At 41.9% G+C, this 21,424-nt stretch overlaps 1 protein-coding gene across 5 annotated transcripts; it reads right to left on the bottom strand.

Annotated features, from left to right (window-relative positions):
* Positions 1-1,080: 1,080 nt before the first annotated feature.
* On the bottom strand, positions 1,081-20,328 carry foxn2a (forkhead box N2a). 5 transcript variants are annotated; one of them, XM_056395616.1, is made up of 6 exons: positions 20,160-20,326; positions 9,592-10,169; positions 7,178-7,302; positions 6,868-6,917; positions 6,162-6,230; positions 1,081-4,963 (listed from the first exon to the last, which is right to left on the bottom strand). In XM_056395616.1, exons 2-6 carry the CDS (start codon positions 10,153-10,155, stop codon positions 4,539-4,541), a joined length of 1,233 nt encoding a protein of 410 aa, XP_056251591.1. In that variant the 5' UTR covers positions 10,156-10,169; positions 20,160-20,326; the 3' UTR covers positions 1,081-4,538. The 5 variants fall into 5 exon arrangements, with proteins under 5 accessions (XP_056251591.1, XP_056251594.1, XP_056251593.1 ...); XM_056395619.1 differs by lacking the exon at positions 20,160-20,326 and adding an exon at positions 19,761-20,000; XM_056395618.1 differs by lacking the exon at positions 20,160-20,326 and adding an exon at positions 18,702-18,866.
* Positions 20,329-21,424: the final 1,096 nt, after the last annotated feature.

Genomic DNA, 21,424 nt, shown 5'->3' with positions numbered 1-21,424 from the left:
ATGACCTCGTTTAGACTAGAAGTGAAACGACATGTTGCTAATGCAGCCATCACTGCTCAAATCCGACACGATTAATTTCACCTAATCCATAATAATCTCTTTATACTTTCACCAGAGTATTGCTATCTCTTTAAAGAAATCATAACTGAGGAGTTCCTATTCTACCAGCTGTTAAATTTGTAACATGTTAAGTATTCACAAAAGGGTTGAATGTTTTGTACCAAAGAAAGACATTTCCTCTGCTGCTGTCTCTCTATTCCTGATCTTAAATGCATACAGGCAAAACACAAACTCTCTCACACGCACATCACAGCCAGTGGCTCCAGCATTGTCTGGTTGCCTGGCAACTGTCGGCGTGGCGTGGTTGCTAGGGCCGTGTGGGAGGGGGGGAGGTGATGCTGCTCTGATTTCCAGCTGAATTGAGGCAGTCAGTAGGGAGAAGCCCCCCTCTTCCAGTCGACACACAGGACTCTATTGAACAATAGAGCTGTGCCAATGGGCCTGAGGCTAGTCAGACAAGCCCTTGTTCAGGGTCACACTGTGTTCATCCCACAGTCCTCCATGACTAATTAACTTACAGCGAAGAGTGTCGTAGAGGACATCTGATGATGCATCCATCACTGGCACAGCCCTGGAATCTACATTAATGTGAGGTGCATTTCTGGCAGCCTGCCATGTTGGTGCATTCAAAAAGACACGCAGTAGAAAAAGGAAAAGTGTGGTGAAGCCGCCACACGTGGTGCTGAGCACAGCTTGTGCAGTCAAAGTGGCAGTGAACTGCTGGACATGGTGGGAAATATTTGCCAGCTGTAATGTGGTTATGTGAAAACTGAGAAACCGGCCACATGGAGAGGTAGCTATTCTAAAGAACAGGCATTATACACCAGAATGTGGCCTTCACAGCAGGTGGCAATGTTGATCAAAAATTTTGCCAGTGTAGGCTACTAATGTAAAGTGATGGCATTCTTCTGTTGTGGAGGAGAGTTTGGAGGGCAAAAAACATGTCAAGTCTTATTTGCGGTGATAAAACGATAAAGTTGAGCTGCAGCTCAGACGAGAACAAAAAGATTCTCACAGTAATAACAAGAACAGGTTTTTATTAATATTTTGTAATACCATATATAATGCAATTGCATATCTTTGGCGAAAATAAATCTTATAAACATTTTATCAACAGAGGTTAGCATACAAAAACCAAAAGGTGTGTCGGTCTAAGAGACATGGCAGACAACTGACACAAACTGATACTGGGTTGGCAGCTTTGTCAAATGCAACAATGTTCATCATACCCATAGGAACTGCAACAGAATTTAGAGAATCACATAATCAGTATTCAATCACAGCTGCTAAGTGATGAAGCAACTGGGTTTTAAGTCCTGGGACCCCGACATGTTTAGGTAGCTCGTCCACAAATCAACTTGCTGACTCAGTGTCACTTTGAGACCAATATAACATTTCTTTTGCAAGTGCTACAGAAAGAATGAGTGAGATTTTCCTCTACAAGTCTCTCCATAATTTCTCCGCAAATGTTAGGTCTAAAACTAAACAGCAGCAGCCTGGGGAATGGCTTAGTCTGATCCAGTTTTCCAGTAATATTCAAAACATCTCAACATCCCATAACGATACCTGGAAGCTTCAGTTATGAGCGGCAGTCTTTTTTTTTTTTAAGAATCTTATCCGTGATGAGATTGAGAGCTAATCTTCAATTTGCCACTACTTAGTCATAATATCTAAAAATAAACAATACATGTGACAAATGTAAAAATAATTAAATTAGGTTCAAAAGAACTTCTACAGTACGTGGGGAATGTGTCCGTCTTAAATTTTATACCCCAGCTGTACATCAATTTTGGCAACAAAAGGTTTCAGGATCAATGTTAATAACTGTCTTCTAACAAAAAGCAAAACAAAACATCAAGAAAACCTGGCAGTCATGGTTAAAATGAAAAAAACAAAACAAAACAAAAAAAAAACACCCGCTCTAAAGACAATAGATATTGGCATACTTAATCACTATAACATAGTGAAAGGAAAAAAATGTATTGCTGTAAAATAAACAAGGAGGAAAACAAAAATACTTATTAAGAGGAGTTCACAGAGGGAGAAAAATAAATGTGCCCAGTCACTTCTTTCAAATGACCAGTGTTTGATAGAGTATGCATTCAATAATCCCATAAATTAATGTCATAAATAAGATGATGATTAATGAACAATAATTTGTTCTTTTTTTTCACAGCTAAACAAGACCAGTGTATGCAAGTATTACTTCTGAGAACTGAAGCTTACTCTGGTAAGAACAGTTCCCGCTCTAAAGATAGACCAAAATGATTGGTTAAGTCACTGTACTGACCAGAGTCCTCTCCCATTTCCTGTTAGGGATGATTCAGAAAACTAGGGCATTGTCGCTCTAAATCACATTTACATTGTGGCAGCAGGGGAATATAGTGACTATGGCCCTTTGCAGTTTTACATCAGTGGCACAAGAAAATGTTTGGCACTGAGCATGCGTGCTATACTAACAGTCACTGTGACACAATGTGATCTAGTACAGTGGGAAGAAATTATATCATTTTCAGTTTGTTAGCCTTGTGCGGTTCCATGCTACGTTGTATTGTGCGCTGCGAGTGTGCAGCCTTTTTAAAAGTTCAAATGAGAATATTGGCCTTTTTACACAAGTGGCTCGCAACTTCCCCTCAGTGAACTGCATGCAATCAACTGGCAATAAACACTCCATTTCACAGCTTGAGAAGAGATCGTGCACTTCCTGATTTTGTTCTAGAAGGAAGAACAAAAAACACCAGTGGCCAGCCAGAACCGAGGGCACGACATATGAGCGGCAGCACAGGTCTTCACCATCTCGCCTGTGAGCGCTTACACATACAAAGTTCACTTCTCTCTGGCCATTACTGTCTTGTTCCCTTCTCCTTCTTTGCACTTGAATATGCTCTAAGCTCTGGATCTTTCATTTATTTGAACCAAAACAGACACACCTTCCCTCAAATTGTTAGTGAACTAGGCCACAGGATCAGCCAGCAGGAAATTAGCTAAAACTTAAAAAAAACAAAAAAACAAAAGACTTTTAAAATCAAGGAGAACACACAGAGGTATAATCAAACTGAAAACCCAAATAATGGAGCAAGAAGCTGTTGTAATTAACTGTCCACTCCTGCTTCTGACCATTAACCAGCTCTGCATTCAAAAGGACCAGAAGCAAGCAGATTACAAAGCAGCCCAACACTAACAGCTGTAGCGAGGAGATCTGTCAGTACACCAATCGTATTCAAGAGTAGAATGACTACTTTGTCAGCAGAAGAAAGTAGTCTCACCATTTCAAAGTCTTTTTTTTTTTTTTTTGTCGTGACCGTCATCTCAGGTTCAGGCTGAAGTCGACATGCACTATGATACACACACACACACACACACACACGCGCGCGCGCACGCACACACACGCACACACACACACCCCCACAAAAATAAAATAAAAATCTATGGAGGATTACCTATGAACACACAGTGAACATCTGGCAATACATGGCAGATGTTCACTTTGCATAGGCCGTCATCAAACATGTGAATATATGTTCTGTATCTGCACAATAAATGTCAAAAAACACACTGATGAATGAAGGGGACTGACAGGATGAGCAGTGGATTAAAAAAAGAAAAAAGAAAAGTAATGAAAACAGCTTTCATTCATATGGCACAGTAATGGCCATACAGATGTGAGCAAAGTAGTATAGCTAACTTTGCAACTAAATTTGGCAGTGGCAGAGTAATACTATTTCCACATCTTGCTAATCCTGAAATAGAGTCAGAGCTCGTGTGTAATAAGTTTATCGCAAAACAAGATCATAATACTACTCCATTCATTCTCTTAATTGTAAAGTTTAACTAGCATACTCAACTCTGAAAAACGCCACCATGAAATAAATGTCTAAAGGTTGTGGATTAATTATTGCATCTCTCTTACAAGAGGATTAATGGAGCAAGAATTCCTTTCAAAACAGTGGCATTTTCTTCTTTAGCACAAAAAGGAGAACTGATAACACCAGGAGGTTAGATTTTGTCTGTTACAAACATGCACTCATTCGCTTCATAAATAGATTCACTTGGAAGAGGATACAGGTTTGAGGAGGAAGCATGCAACGCTTTGAGTTATAAAACCTTCAGCTTTTCCCATTTTGTCTTTCAGAGAAAAAAAAAAAAAAATTCTTGAATCATAATCTCCCAATCCAACAGAAGCAGGCAGGTCATTTTGGATAGGTATCTTAATGGTTCTCCATAGCCCAAACACCCACCCCCAGCAGTTACCCCCGAGTTACAAAAGTCTCTATATGGCTTTGTTCTCCTGTGTGAACGATACTATTGCCATTTGTGTTGTTGGACAGGGATATTCCCAAACAAAAAGAAAAGGCTCAAAATGGCCAATGAACGATCAGATAAGGAGAAGGAGGCACACTGGGACAGACGATCAGGGGTCAGAGGTTAGGGTTCACAGGGTCCGGAGTCTGATGGGGGACAAAAAAAAAAAAAAATCTTCATTTCCTGTTAAGTTTTGTGCTCTTGACAGTACGTTTGGAGCCCTCCGTGCAGCTGCGTATACCAGCAAGGTGCAGCAAGGAGCCAGCGGCTTCCTTCAGCTCCTCATCCAACTCTGGCTTGACCTCACGTCGCGCCCTCTTGCCTGCGGGCCACTTGATGGCGGGTGGACGTCTAGAAGTCTGGTGGACGCCCCTTTCGTCCCAGAGGTCGGAGTCCTCGTCGCTGTGGAAGCCCTCGCTGCCGGCACGGCGGGACTGCCTGCGGTCGCAGCCTCCTTCGTCCAGGGAGGAAAGAGACGAGGAGGACGAGCGGGAAGAGCAGCGTTGTAGAGCTACGCTGCTGTAATTGTGGTCCTGCTTTGGATCACTGCTCACCAGAACGGAGTCAGGTCTGGAGAGGTCCAGTGGGCTGTCAGAATTGCCTGAGGAGAGCAGAAGATGGACAGAGTTATTAATCCGCATTCAAATGTAAAAGTTTTCTTCGAGGCTTGTTAGTGCATGACCAATATAGTCAAAACAAAACAAATTTAGCAGACTAAAGCGGGGTAAGTGTCTTACTTTAATTGCCCTAAAGCAGGTTGTGACTGACAGTAGGTGAATCCTAATGTAACTGCACAGTAAACTATTGTTTTGCTCCTGCAGAAAAAGCAGAAATCAGACACAGTGCGCTACACACTGTGGCTTTAGCCTGTTTTGTTTATAGTATAAAGCAGAACTAAGATCAGCCTTGGCCCAAATGGGAAAACCTGATTTAAAAATATCTTGCTGCATGCATGTTAAAGCAGAATCCACACAGATGAGGAAAGTACAAATATTAGCAGAACCCACTCACACTAAATGGTCTTCAGGGGGCTTCTGCAGACAATGAAGCAAATGAACTAAGTACAGGCTAAATAAAGTCTAATCTCATCTGAAGTGTAAGCGATAACAGCAATAACATAACTTTGATTTAAAAAACATCTTAAGTCTAAAAACACATGAAATTAACGATTTACCATGTAGAAAGATCATGCACTTTCACAACACTCTCTGAGACTGCCTTTAGCTGCCGTAATATTCTCTAAAAACATTTTAGAATCAATCACAGGGTAAAGTTCAGCATGTTGCGATATACTTAGTTAGATGAGATTTTTTGGACAAGTAACTTCCTGTCAGGCAAGTAACCCCGCCCCCGTAAAACAGAGAATTGTCGTAATACTTCAGGTTTTGTACGGATTTAAAAAAAACACCATATGACATGTAGTGAGCTTTACAGCTAGGTGGATTTGCTCACCTTTGCACAGAGCCAGGCAAGCTGTTTCCCTATCTCCTTCTTTGTGCTAAGATAAGCTAACCAGCTGCTAAATCTAGTATTTCCCAAATGTCAAACTACTCCTTCAATACGTGTTTGAAAGAATTTATACAGGAAAAATTGTTTGCAATCAAGTGCAAGTAATGTTCTTGAAACTTTTCCTGCTCAAGAACCAAGGTTTTGCTTATAAGGACGGGTGACGTAGACATAACAAATAAAAGCACACCAAATAAAAGAAGATTTAAGCAATGACAGGGTGGTATGTCAGGGGTAGGACACAAAAAGGTGGAAGAACAGGTGAAAGAATGGCTGCTTGTGGATTCTCTTACATGGGTCAACGTGGTGCCCGGGGGCAGAGTTTAAGAGCATCATGGTAGTGGCAGCATCAATGTCAGACTCTGGAAGAGGAGAGAACATGCACGATGGTCAGTCCTAAGGTGTGAAAGCATGGTAGCATGGCATCTATATTAGGACTGGGAGGACAGGGCTCCTTCAGTAATTTTAAACTAGAGACAGTGTTTACTGAATGGACTGGGTATGCAGATTCACCAAAACAAACCAGAGGATCATTTCTAGCCACTGATATTGAGAGTGCATCCGATCTTTTCAGACCTGACAAAGTGTCTAAAAGCCTCATAGCTCACTTCTGGGGCTCTAAATTATTAATGATTACAGTGCGACTGAGTGCACGACACTCAGCACCGGCAGAACCTCTGCCTGTCGTCAAGGTTACAAATCCAAGAGGCAGAGGGGGGAGAGAGGAGGCTGAGACGTCAACTGGGAGTTTTCAACATTATGGTCTACATGAGGCATCAATGACTTGAAAGCAACAAATCAAACCAAGAGTTGAAGGTAAAAAGCACAGTGATGCTGAATGTTCTGGGACTGAAATGTGCAACGGCAACACAATCAAAATACTGCACAAACACAAGCTAAAAAAAAACTGCACTGATTGGATTTTCTAGACATCTGCAGATTCTTGCACGGCAGGCAGCTTTTATTGTACATCCAAATTTAAAAACAGACATGTCTCACCTTTGAATGAGCACTCTTGTAGAAAGAGATGGCGAGGGGGTGAGGAGGCACTGTGGAAGGTAAACAAAAGACAAGAAGGGTCAGATGTCGCGTTCTCAAAGGAAGAGTAAAGAAAATCCAGATCTTTCAGTTATTTCAAGGAATTAAATGTCAAATTAAGAGAAACACAGGCCACCAGAATAAAACAGAAACCCTTTTCACTAAAATTTAAATACAAAAATAAAAATGTAAATACAATAATAATATTTGAACACAGACAGAGCTGATGTGCCAATACAAGTTCATAATTCACTGACTGATGGGGGTTTACCTGGGTGGGGAGGCGGGTGGTGTGCAGAAGGCATGTGCGGCAGGGAAGTGCTGCTTCTTAAGGGCTTGGATCAGGTTGGGGCGGTATTCGGGGTCCACACACCACAGAGAACCTTTTCCATTGGCCTGTGGGAAAGAGGGACAGTTAAACGTCTGCACCCAAAGTAAGAAACTTGTGGCAACAAAATTTGATTTACATTAAATCTAGAAGTTCGTATATCCCTTTCTTGATTCCTGATCATTAAACAAATGTGTTAAAAAACAGCCATAAATTCAACCAGAATTTATTCTCATTGGTTCTCTGATTATATTTAAACAAAATCCCTGTGGAGTTTTCTTGTAAACAAACAAAAGTCATGTTTAAATACAGTGTTTATAACATATAATACAATGGCAAAGCAGAATTTCCGATTATGTTGAATCCTGCATTGTTTATATTCACACTGCTGGCTTGCAATTTTTCTCACTATCTTTTGAGTGCACTCCTACACTTCTCACCTCTATGCAAACTCTTTCTCAACAATAAGCTTCACAGCACCTTTTACACAAGATATTCTCATTGTTTTAATATTTAAAAAAAAAATAAATAAAATCCTTGTGGCAAAATTCTATTTTTAAATCCGTCAAAATGATGCACAGATGGTTTTGGGTTTTTTTTGTGGAAGGGCTTGCATTCAGAAAATTCTCTCCGCTGACAAAATCTGTGACGCACTGAAGTCAGCATAGTGATGTGTCACATTTCATTAATGCAAGTCGTTCTCATTCATTTTGCACAAAAAGGAAAAACTTCAAAGAAATAGTTGTGAGAGGATCACTATGTCGTAAACAAAACAGTGGAAAATAGCAAATGCATATGAAAGAATTCCTTAACAGCTTCAACTGAAGAAGGAAATAATTGCTCCACCGCACTGTGCGACGAATGAATTTGTCTGTTGGTGATGTGTGCGGGAGTGTGTTAACTGTCACTTTATCTGATGGCGGCGTATTCTTGCCCAGTCTGGGAGGAGAACAGAGTGAGGGAGTGAGGGAGTGCGGGAGGGAGGGAGGGAGGGAGGGGAGGAGAATAACCTTGACTCAGATTACCAACCAGCCCTGATGCAGGAAGAAGGAAATGTCTCCATGGTAACGGAAACCACCAGCCAGTGTGTCATGTGAAACTGGTGCTGGTCTCTCAGCAGACGAAGGGCTCACGCTGTGCACCTGCACGCTGAGCGGCCTGCACCGCACCATGTTGCCGCTCGCCGAGTGCTAACCACCATCCCCTCCCGTTGTGGCAAAATATCGGGTCTTCGCCAGGCACAGCCTTGGCACCACGGGCTCTGCCGGTCACAAGTCTGAACTCACACTGAAGCTCAATATGGCTACCATCGTGTCACTCCCTGGATCAGTTATAGTAACATGCAAATTAGGTTGCTGTGTAGGTCTGACACAGGTACTCCTGGAGGGGTTTGTTTATGATACTATCACTCAAATATCATCAAACCACACCCCCCCGTCCTGAAAAAGCAGATTAGCTGAGTATTAAACTCTTCATTAAAAAAAAGAAAAAAAAAAGGTTTAACTTTGAGTGTTATCTTATTCAATCATGAATAGAAATGTTAAATAGAAATACATAACATCTGAAACCAGGGGCTTTAAAGTCAGTCATGTCTTCAAACAAGCACCTCCTCCCTTTTCTGCTCCTCACCACATTGTTTCCACACAAAAGGGCTGGAAAGCTACATGGAAATGCAACCATAAGAAAGTAAATTCACAATTTCACAACAAACGTTTTACTCATATCCTATTTATTTCACAAGAATGTTTGTGCAGGATATGCAGGATGTGTTTAACCATTAGTCGCAAAGCATGTGCATATGAGAAGGCCAACTTCTCCATTTTGTTTTCCTTTCTATAAAAAGGAACACAAATACAATTGAGCATGTGTAAAACATAATTCTGGCAGAACTAGACTGACAAAGATTCCCCCTACAAACTCATGTCTGTACTTTATGTCATGTTTGCTTCCTTCTCGCTGCATGACATTGAGGTTTCAAACTGTGGGATGCATCTCTCCCCGGCTAAAACAGTTGCACTACCTTGTAGTGGTTCAGGAGATAAAGTCCTATCTTAGTGTGCTGTGTTTGCATTTCCTCTGACGGAGTATCTGTGACCTTGACTGGATTCCACCCTTATCGCAGCAGAGTCAGAGGTTCCTGCAGTGGTGTTACAGTCCTGGCCACTGTCACATGAGCCACACTGCAGCTTCACACTCTTACACTGTTACTGTTTTGCTAAACAAAGCAGACAAATTTTGACCTATGGAAATTTGCATATCATATCTTCAATGCATACTGATGACAACAGTTTCAAGAGGCATACTTTTCAACTGTGCAGTTAAGTGTATGAAAGTTAGGACACAGTTTGCAAACCTACCTTTCCCAAACTCCTTTCAACCTTGCGGAAGCATTTGTTCAGGGACAAGTTGTGACGAACTGAGTTCTTCCATCCAGTGGGAGCATTGGAGAAATAAGGGAAGTGCTCAAGAATCCAGCCATAGATTTCTTTAACAGGCAAAGACTTGCTGGGAGACTGCTCAATGGCCATGTAGATGAGCAGAGAAAATGAGAAAGGGGGCTTAGACTTCAACGAGTCCCGCTCCCTGCCTCTGCTGTGCGACGAGGATGAGGAGGAGGATGAGGGGCCCTGGCCGGGCCCGTAGTCTCCCTCTATGTCGAAAAGGGGGCTGCCACTGGGCTGAGCTTCAGGACCCCCCAAGGTGAAGTTCTGAAGCAGGTTCTCGTGGAGCCAGTTGAGGTTGGTGAGCTCCTCATCTTCTGTACCTCCAGTGCGATCCACGCTGGTTGCCAGCGGACTGGACGCACACTCCGCCTCAGGCAGTGTTCCTACTCCACAAACACCTCTGAGCCCCGTCCGCTCCTCTTGCATACCCGGAATTTCCGTTTTCTTATCTGGTGACATCCCAATGATTGGACCCATTAAATCAAAGAGGTCTGGAGAGAGAGAGAGGGGGAGAAAGAGAGGTTGTTAATGTTGAGCAGTTTATGCACAGAGATAAAATCACAGTTTTGATGTCGACTTGATTTCAAAACAAAGTTGTAATGAAATAACTGGATGTGGCACATTGGAATGATGTGCTCTTCCAAGCGTTGGCCTTGTTTTCTTAAGTTTTCCCTGAGGGCACACCCCCTGTAGCTGTGCCTGTCTGCCTCTATTGCATTTCCTGACCTGCTCATTGCCCCTCTCCTCCACGCCTGGCGAGCACAGAGAGGCTCTCCCACCCCCCCTCTTGACTCCAGCCAAGGAGTTTTGAGGAGGTCCTCTCAAGCAACTGAACCGACTTAAGGCTCCACTCCTCGACGCCCACCTCGTTTGAGACAAGACCCAGCTGCTCGTTATGTGTAAATGAGCATGAAACCATCCAACAACTGCAGGAATGAGTGGAAGGCCTCCGTCTTACAGAGTGGATGGCTCTTACTGACTGATCTGCATTCAGCCAGGATCAAGACTCATTTGTCACACACAAAGTAGAGTGAAGAGGCTACAGCCCCTGAACTTGTCATTTAACAGCACTAGGAAATTCAATATTGCCAGCAGCCCTGTATCATTAACCAATTCCACCCAAGTACCCTTTTTAATAAGACAATGGCACTTTTTTTTTTTTTTTTTTTTTACATGAGCTCAGGTGGAGCATGTCATCTTATACAACAGCACTGATGGAGAAGTTTTAGTTCCACCTAATGTACCAAGTTATACAAAGAGAAATGATTCTAAATACTGGCACAGACAGAAAGGGAGATATGTCCAGGTATCAGCTGAAATTGCCAAAGACACCTGCATTATTACAGCTTTTTTGCTATGGTCTTGCACAGTACTTTGTGAGGCCAAAAGCACAAAGAGATCACTCTTTGGCTCAGCTCACAACGAGCTTTATGTCCTGGGTGTCACCATGACAACCATGCGGTCCCTTCAATTAAGAGCAGAAATCCCACAAACAAGAGTCAGTAGGAAAATAAGTAATCCATGCTGGCTGGGCCGCTGGGCAGCCTCCCCGTAACGGAATACTCCTACTGCACCCGTGTGTGGACACCAGATGTCCCGGGTTCTGGGGTGGTCCTGGATTCTCTGGATCCAGACTGAGAAGAGAGTAAGGGTTTGGTAGGTTGGATAGGTATAGGTGCAGAGAGTGTGGTAGATAGGCATATCTTTTTATTTCTGGGATAAGATAAGAATTGGGTCAAACTCGTGAGTGTTTGCACGGTGGGCAAGACAGGAGAGGGAGTGCGCACACACACACAGACACGCACAGACACGCACAGACATGCACAGACACACACACACAGACACAGACACAGACACACACACACCACAAATCAGTTTGTCAAAGCCAGTCAGCGAGGACAGGAGGGGGATTTACAAAATGACCAAGTCTCAATGAGGGGGAGACGCATACAGCAGACCAACAGAGTGACTTCTAAATCTAGGGTCATGATCACTTCAGCCTTAAATGCATACGTTCTGCCTGTTCTTAGGTGACATGGTGTTCTCCCATTCAATCCTCTAATTGTCTGTGTTTCAATTTGTCAGCGCACCATTGAAATGTCCTTGTCTACCACATGTAGGTCTGTAATTCTGATCACCAGTGAAAAGAAAGTAAGTCAAAGAGCTTTCCAGGCCAAATGCAAAGGGACAGGCACAGCGAACATAGGAAGACATATAACAATAGGGAAATCCTTTTCACGGAAGGAGAGCAAGACAAAAACACTGAAAGAGAAACCAAGAGACTGAGAGGAAGACAGAGAGAGATAGTGAGACAGCTGAGACTCAATAGGTAGTGAGGTAGGCTATGTAAGTTATCCTTAGTCTAGGATGAATCACAGCTCTCAGCAAAGTGGAGCAATGAGAAATGTCAGGCAGCAAGAGAACTGCCCATTTGTGTTTAAAGAAAATCTCTGCTCAAGAGACCAAAACACAAAAAGATATTCCTTGACAGCTTCATACTCTGAATGAATTTACAAATAGAGAGGGGACCAAGCAGAAAGACAAGTCTACAGTTTTGAAATTGTCATTTATCCTTCCGAAAACCATTTCGGACTATATGTAGCTGTGTGTGCCCTTTTGATAATTCCATGTTTAGGTACAGTTAGCAGCAGATTTTTACAAAGCGTTAATATATTATACTGATGGGAGAAAGACAGACAGGGTGAGCGAAGGTGGGTGGGCTCGTTCAAGATATAGTTAAATGGAAGATAATGTAGCTGACAGACAGACTATGAAGCCCTAATTTGGGCTGTTCTTTGTGAGATTGTGAGTCAAGTCTAGATCCATCACTGTGTTACCCAATGCATCCCCATGACGAACATGTAACTCACAATGAACCACAAGCTAACACAGGTGTGGCCTTAACTGAATCAAGTCTTCATTTGACTAAAAGGTGTGGTCATATGACTGCCTGTGAACTTTTGAGGCTGGGCAATGAAAAGAGGTCATGGCCCGGGTAAAGAGTCAGACTACTGATTAACCTCGAAAGCACAAGAGAGCTTCACCTTAGTCCATCTCCACAGTCCTGACCTCTCAGCTGGGCCCTTGGGTGCCAGAGAGCGCTTATCCTCTTTTGAGTAGTTCCTCCAGAAGACCCATCATTTGAATATCAACAGAGGCGGGGTGGACGGATGAGAGAGCTGCCTTGCATCAAGCCAAACACAGGAAGTGTTTTACCATGATTGCAGCTGGTCAATTACCACTGCTGTTGCAATGATCGCAGTTATCATTGCTCTTATGAAAAGGCATCAAAGAGAGGCGGCTGGGAATGCGATGAATAATGGGACGCTAGTGTGCAAAGAGAGGAGCGGGGAGAGGGAGCTAATAAGCCGGACTGGCCTGTTGACTGCAACTCATCCTTGAAAATACACCAAAGCTGCAATGGTACTGACCTGATGGCTCATCTGCAAGTTAAAATAGCCCAGCGCACCGCCAGCCTCATCATATTCATGTGCAAACAGGCAGGCACTAACAGCAGGTGCCAAGGCACATTTCCCCCCCTTTCAAACTGCTCTTTTATCCTGTTAAGCACTTAGCCTATTCAAAAATACACAAAGACATATGGAGATAGCTTTAAGTGGCAAATCAAGCCGTTGATGTGTCATATTTGTACGGGGGAATGTAAAGGAGATGATAGCGGCATCAAAATGAAGAGGTTCTGGTTTGAGATGTTTTCTGGGAGCGAATCTCACGATCAGGACTCAGTTGCCACGGCAGCCAATGTTGTAAGGGAAGCAATTGTGCTCATGTCTGTGCATGAAGAGAGAGCTAATGTGGGGAGATCAATACAGGCGGAAAATGCTGAGGCCAGCAGTCTGCTGCTGTTCTCCACAAACCTGTCTGACAAAGAGCAGTGAGAAAGGCCACAGCCAACCTGGACGTCATGGCACGACTGAATGAGTGCCATTAAGGCATACTTTTATGATACGTGCCCCAGGCACCAAAAACCTTTTTTATCAAGCAAAATTAAAAAGATTACACCATTTCCATGTAATAAACACAACAAGATTTCAGAACAAAACTCTAGACATAATTTATGCAACTGCCTTGACGTACTCACACCACACCCTCCTCACAAGAAATAAACCAGTTGACACAAACCAGTTACACCTCTGTAATAGATACACAAAGGTGTGTCGCACAGCCCCATGGCAAGGGCTGTTATTTGAAACCCTAACTGATATTTAGGTGACTACCCAGTCTGGCTGGAGCTCTAAAACTGTGAATGAGACAAAGGGGGGCTGAGTTAGAGTGGGAGAGACAGGGAGAGAGAGAAAGAGGCTGTTCCAGAGCAAGGTAGCCAAGTAGCAGTCTTTTATTTTATGGGAGGGCCAAATTATGCCATAACAAATAAAGCAGCCATTATTGTGAAGGCTAATCAGGCTACTGTTAAAGCTCATCCAAAGGATTCATTTTTAAATAAAACTACTCAATGGATTAAAACGACCTACTCGGTGTCCAAGGTGAAAGCAAAAGAAAAAGCTCGCACAAAGCATCACAATTGGCCTCACACTCAGCTCGTACAAAGGAGCAGTTGTTTTTGCTCTAGTCATGTTTCAGAAGTGCTCAGTATTCACCTCACAGTTTCAAACAGAGGACCGGGAGGGAAGGAAACACCTCCTGCCTGTTGAGGAAGTTCATTCTCAGAAAACAAATTCAGACTTCACACAGAGACAGTTAGGCTCGTTCTACACCAAAACAGTGGACTCGAGCAGCGAGGTGGCATTTATTGAAGCGGCAGTATTTACTTTGGCAATCTATGAATTCCACCAGCATGTAGCTTATAGACTGCTGACAAACACCCAAGCTGATGCAATCACCTAACAGTTAGGGAAAACAAGCAAACAAAACAATGGGTAATGATTGCGGTGTTCATCGGAGACATTAGCTTCACACAGAGTTTTCAAACTCAGGCACACAGTACTGCACTTTGACTGTCAACAGAGGTGAGGCCTTCCAAAGTACATGCCTTCCCCCAGCCAACACTGAAACCTTATCTCTTGGGTCATGTGGCTGTAAGTTTAGTGTACAAACAAACACCGCCAATCAACATAAGCAAAAACCTCATATACTTTCAAATACCAAAGATCAGCCCTAATTGCCAATTTGCTTCTGTACACTACTGTCCAAATAAATCCTAATAAATGAATAATATATATTTCTGGAGCTTAGTTGAAGTTTCAACATAAGCCCTTACAGGAATGTGCTCTTTGAGAGATTACATTCCATGTAGATACTACAAGAAACACAGGAACCACCAGTGAGGCTCTGCATCCTGAATTATAGCAAACTCTAAATGGAGTCCGTCGTAAGTATTTTTGTCCAACATCTTTCACAAAAACCTAGAGAGAGAGCAGCATAAAGACAGGGGGAAGTACTTTGCTTTGTGAAAATGGGGTGAAATATTTACTGAGGCTTCTGAAGTGAGTAAAAATCAACAAAAATGCATACATGCAGTAAGTAGCAGTGATATAATGTGAGGACAGGCAACAGGTCTTCCTCTGGCAGCAGTGAAGGGTTGGCTATGTATTTTGGTCATGCAAAATGAGCAGTTTCAATATATATTAATTTTTTTGGATAACAAGATACAAAAAGCTTGTTGGTGTAAATCTCTTACAGTGTTATTAGGATTGTGTACAATTTATTTTTTTCTTATTTAGTGCGAATATAAAACCAGAATGCTGCCTTATATTAGTACCTCAGTTTTTTGAGTATAAACATATTTTTTCTACAAAATCCTTTTTTTCATATAAACAAATAGGTCCCTGAAAAGCATTACTGTGCAGTGCTACAAAAAAGTGGGATCAGATACCCACTATAAACTTTAATCATACAACATTCTATAAATTAGTTGCAATAAATACAGCAACTGGGTGAAATCAGAGGAACCACCCAATTTATTTAACTTATAAAGAATGAATTCACATTTTTGGTGCCATACAAGTGCATGACATCTGTTACAGCCTCAGCTCAAATTAAGTTTACTTTCATTTTAGCTTAATTTCTCAACAAACTCTTTTTTTGTCAATAAATCACCATGGTGATGGTGATTTTAAAAATACCAAAGCTTGAGACATGTTCTAGTAAATGGAGTTTTGTACTTTTGAGCTGTACAGAGCCCAGTATTAAACTCTCATTCAAATAACAGAGTATGATACATGAGTTTATGTTTACATTTCACTTTGGCCGAACTCCTAACCAGTGCTGTTCTAACGACGATATTGTTTTAGAATTGAACACTCAGTTGGTTGCGTTCCGTGGCACCTCAGACGACGCTGGTTCTAAAATTTTGGTAAACTGACAACACAATCCTCCTCCATATCTAAGAAGATCCTGATCATTTGCACACAAGCTGGTAGTTGTTGTCATTCTGTCGTCAATTAAATAAATCCTGTTAATTCAGCCAGGGGTGACAAGACAAAGACCCATTGTGTCACAGGACACACAGCCGTGCTTCCCTCTTCCTTTCTCTCAATCAAGGAAACGGTCACATCAATGTTGCTTTCAATGAGGCGGGTCCTAATGGGCTGCGTCTTGAGTCCACCCCATTAGAAATGAGGCAGGCACAGGGACAGTCAGGGGGTTAGAGTGGGGCAGGGAAGAGAAGGAGGGGGTAGTGCACACCCACTGTGACCAATCAAGAAATGTAAAACAATAACTGGAGTAGAGGGAGAGGCGTCACAACAGGAATATACACATTGTCCATATGCAACTTCTCGCACACACACACAGGGGCAGGCTTAAAGAGGAAAAAACTGAGATAGAAGCTCAAAGCATTCACAGTCACAGTACATAATCACTGTGACCAATCAAGAGATAAAAAACAATAACTGGAAACTGGGTATTTTTAGATTTGCAGAACCAAATCTCAACCAGTTCTGTCTCTTTATTGATGTCATGACATTAACTACAATAAGTTCACCCCAGTTTGTAAAATAGTGACAGCTGTTAAGTGGAAAGCTTATGGGTTAAAAATAGATGCCATTTAGTTCTGCCCTGATCTCTCGGGAGATGCTAAATGATGTGAAACATCACAAAAAAACAGATAAGTTGATCATGTGAACAGGACAGGAAAACAAAATCATGACCAGAGAACACTAAAGAAGGGAGGCAGCAACTTGTCTCTACGGGCGTTTTACATTTGCATCTCAAATTCACAGTCACCACCTCTGTTTGATCAGCAGAATGTCACAGAACCGAGACAACAGAAGATCACGTACTCCTGGGGACGTCCCTCCTTCAAAAACACACATGGGCTGTGAGCAGGTGATGAAACACAAAACTGCATGAGGGAGTCACCTCCACAAGCTAGACTCGCCAACATTAGCCGTGAGAGCTGAAGCTCACTGACTGGTGACTGCGATTGTTCAATTTAGCAACCTAGGCCGTCATAATTCGAGGTAGAAGGAAATAAGCATCTTCTTATAAAAACAACAGAATATAAAGACTTTCTTTGGCTGATCATTTAAAAAATATATACTATTTAAATGAGAGTAGCAAAGCTTGTTTACTTTAATTTCCTTCACAACATATGTTGTTTAAACTATTTTCAACTTTGAAACACTACAATTCACACAAAACAACATAATAATGAGAAAACAGTTACCTCAAATGAACGAACACTGTCAACTTCCCTCTTCTGACAATCATCGAATTATTCAACCTCTACACTAATCCAACCATTTAAACCAGTAAGTAAAATCAAAGTCACAAATGACTTGGTAATTATTGGGTTTTCAGAGAATAACAAGTTATAAATCTCTGAGCTTTTCTGTTCAGCCAATCCATGAGAAACCAGGTTTTGACTGTGTTAAGCAATCACAGAGGTTTCCACATGGGTCAGCTTTTGTAATGAATTTAAAACCACAGTCACTCAGATATCTACAGACAACATGGTGGATTTTAGAGGACGCAACTTATCCTTTACTCTGGGTCAGAGTACACAATTCTGTGATAAGACTGATTACATGGCAACACCACCATTTTCAACTGCAGTTTCTGTGCCACTCTCGCCAAGCCGCTGCCTTATTAAAATGTTTACACATTATATTCAGGGTGTTGTGATGACTGAACAGGAAAACGTAGGATATAAAATGTTGAAATACACTTGATAAAAGTGCTTGGTGCTCTGGTGGTCTCTTTTGTCACATTGCTTCATTGTTATCATGCATCCTCCCGTTCTGTCACCAGTACAGTACAAAAGAGCAGCTTCTCAGAAAAGTGACACCAGTGTGTTTACCAACTTGTAAAAATGAAGAGTGGCACTCTCAAGAGTTTAAGAGAAGCTCAAGATGTATTTGATACTTTTGTGTCTACTACTGTGCTCAGCTGGTGTAAAATATGCCAATAATGTGAAATAAAATCTCTATTATTATAGTCACAACACTAAAGTGTGTAACTACATGGGCATTACTCATTTGAAAAATGTTAAATAAGAAGAAAAAAGTCAAGTTGATCTTATCTAATGAAATTACTGAATGAAATGAACAAGCAGGCCAATATCTCAGGGTTTACCATCAGGATTATGACAAAAACAACAAATGATACTATGACTCATGTAAGCAATTGAAATGTCGATTGGTTGAAAATTTCATTTTCAAGTTATCATCAGTTAAAGCATTTGACTCATTTGACTCTGAGCAGAGCATGAGAAAAGAACAGAATATTCACAAACACTTGGCAGTCTGCCTCCTATTTCACCTGGACTTCACCTCTTACTGAGGTACAAAAGAACATCAAACCATAGAGTACAGCTACCTGTGGTAACAACAGTGTCTTAGAGGCCTATTCCAGCAATTCAAATAACCTTATGACAACTAAAGATAATTCAACACAACTAAAAATATTTCAGTTCCTTGTAGTTATTCAAGCCATTTCACGTCAGCAATAACTGTATCACTGGCTTACGACAAGTCTTATTTATAGAAATGAATGTCAGTAAAGTTAACAGACCCTCGTCTATTCTGGGAGGCAAAAGTACTTACCCTTCAGAGCCTTCTGTACATACCAACATGTACAGGAGTGGATACATGCTATGACCACAAACAACAGCAAAGACAACAGATGGTTTGACCTACAATATGACCAGGGAGATCCTGGCAATAAAATAATGGCAAACTGACAACATCTGTTTCTTTTTGTCTGTTTCTGTCCCTTAAGCTCCTGTTGTCTTTGTCGTCTATTTACCACCAGGGCTTTAACAACTGTCAAGTAGAAAGAAAGAAAAGAATGTCAGACTATATTAATGTCATAACCTCAAAAAAGGAAAATACATTTTTCCATCACTTTTTCCAAACATACACAGAAACCTCAGTGCACACAACTGAAATTTAGATGAGGACTGTCCTGCCCAGTAAACACCACACTGACAGGTAGCAGGTACAGAGACTACAAGGGCAGACACGTGGAATAACAAAGTACATGAAGATGTACTCAATAACAACAACACACAAACTCTATCCAACTGGATTAAACAGAGATATTTTTCCTACACTCTGACATTGTTTGTAGAGCACTCTGTATCTGGGACAATCTTGTGATAATCCATTACATCATGTGCTCAGCTAGCCAGTGTAGCCTCCCAACCTCTGGTATCGCCAATATATACCATGAAATATTCAACTATTTATACGTAAGAGGGGAAGATGTGTGTCTTGAACGAACACCAACAAAAATTGATTTAATATCGTTGTCTACTACGACTTGAGAAACCACGCGATGACCAAAGACATTAAATGAAACACTGGGACTTAGCGAGTGGAAAAGATAAACTGAAAGCGCTGTTAGCAAAGAAAACTAATATGCTCTGTAGCTAATGCTACAGATACTGTGGCATTAAAACACCACGGTCTCAAGACTACATTCACAAGCAAGCACAACCAGCAACACAATGAGGAATACAAAGTTACACGTAACGACGTAGAGAATTGCACAACACTTCCCGACACACAGGATTCGTTACGAAGTATCTCATGTCCGCTTAGTTCGTTACATTTTGTTTAGCTTTTAATTGGAGTAAGTTCACTATCTGTAACGTTACCTACGTTAGCTCACCCAGCACAAGCGTGAGACAAAGTAGCGTTAGCGTTCGCTCGGTGGGTCAGTGAAGGTAAATCTACTGCTAGCGTTAGCATAACATTTTAACTATCTAGAATATTACAGCAGGTCTATTTTCATATATCTAACGATAACCATCCGTCGGTGCTGTAAATATCCCTCTCCACTCTTCGAGCTTCGAGTCCGGAGAACAGAGAGAAGTAACGTTAACATTAGCTAGCTGTGGCCACATGCTGTCGCTTGATCTGCCATGCTGGCTGCTCTAAGCAAAGTCACTTGACCACATTTACTTTTAGCTTGTTCCGAAACACAACCCGTGTCTGCCGAACACAATTTCATTGCTGTGAATTAAAAAACAAAATAAAAGAAAACGATCAAATACTTACAATCATGCACGGCGTGCCTCGGTGCGGTATGTTTAAAGACACGTCTGTGCGCAGTTTATTCAGATGTCTGTCTCACACAATGTCAGAGATCAGATCAGCAGCTGCTTCCTCCATACACGCAGCGCGCAGATCACACACCGCACGGCAACGCTACCAAACCCCTTGCCGTCGTCATGGCAACAGGCCCACTTCAACCAATCAAAACCCCTCCCCTCCTATCTCCCCTGGCAACTGCCGCAGCGCAGGAGCTCCGCGAACGCGCACGCCATCCTATTTTGCATCGTGCAATGTGCTTTCACTTCTATCGCCAGCTGCTTGTAACGTAATCTGGAGGAGGGTTGTGGGTTTTTTTTATTGTTTTTAACAGATTGATTGAATAATAAGGTATCACTGATAGTGAAATAGTATTGGGATTAATTATAAATTAATACAATTTGTGAATGATGAAACAGGACGGTTCCCAAACACATACATTCCCGCGTTATTTGGGCTACACAAACACCTCGGGGCGGAGAGAAAGGATGTGTCACCACACCCAGCATCGTGACGATAGTGGACCCTCACACAGGGCCCCTCCTAGAGTAAACGATGATTGAAGGAGCAAACGTGACATGTAGATACACAACAGACACATGCTGTGTGATGCCTGAGCATTTGGACAAAGCAAAGAAAAAAATGGGAAGGGAAAGAAAAGCACAATTATGTTATTTTCCCAATAGATACAATTCATTCCATGTGCATGAGTGAAAAGTAAAAATTGCACATTTCTGTTATTTACATGAGTGTACGGATGTGTTTTTTTTTTTAAGCCAAAAGTGTACTCTAGGAAAGCCAGCAGGTTGGTTTGGTGTCTCTTCCAGACTATCTGTTGAGTGCAGCTTTACTGGCCAACTGACTTCACACCAAACTGCAACTTTCACATAATGGTGATACCTTACTCATCTCAGCCACTCCATTTCATAAGCGTACACTGAGTAGCTCTCTGTGGACTGATCTAATAGCCTCTGTGTTTGCTTTTATTGTGTATAAACCCAGATACCTGCCACGCAGCAGTGCTCTAGTAAATACTTCTGCACTGGTGTTGATGCACACCCTCTTGTTTTTTCCTGTCTTTCAACTTGACAAACAGGCTTTACAGTGGCGTAGTGGCAGTTTTGTGTCAGAGTCTACTTTGTGTCAAGTATATTTGTTAATCTGTGGCATTGAATTTTAACATTAATGTTACTTCATGGAGTCCCTTGTTTTTCTTGTGTCAGTTTGTTTTG

The sequence above is a fragment of the Seriola aureovittata genome, chromosome 14 (genome assembly GCF_021018895.1).
Source record: "Seriola aureovittata isolate HTS-2021-v1 ecotype China chromosome 14, ASM2101889v1, whole genome shotgun sequence".
Classification (NCBI taxonomy): Eukaryota; Metazoa; Chordata; class Actinopteri; order Carangiformes; family Carangidae; genus Seriola; species Seriola aureovittata.
The sequence above is the reverse complement of the archived record's forward strand: the minus strand, read 5'-3'. Positions and strand labels throughout refer to the sequence as shown.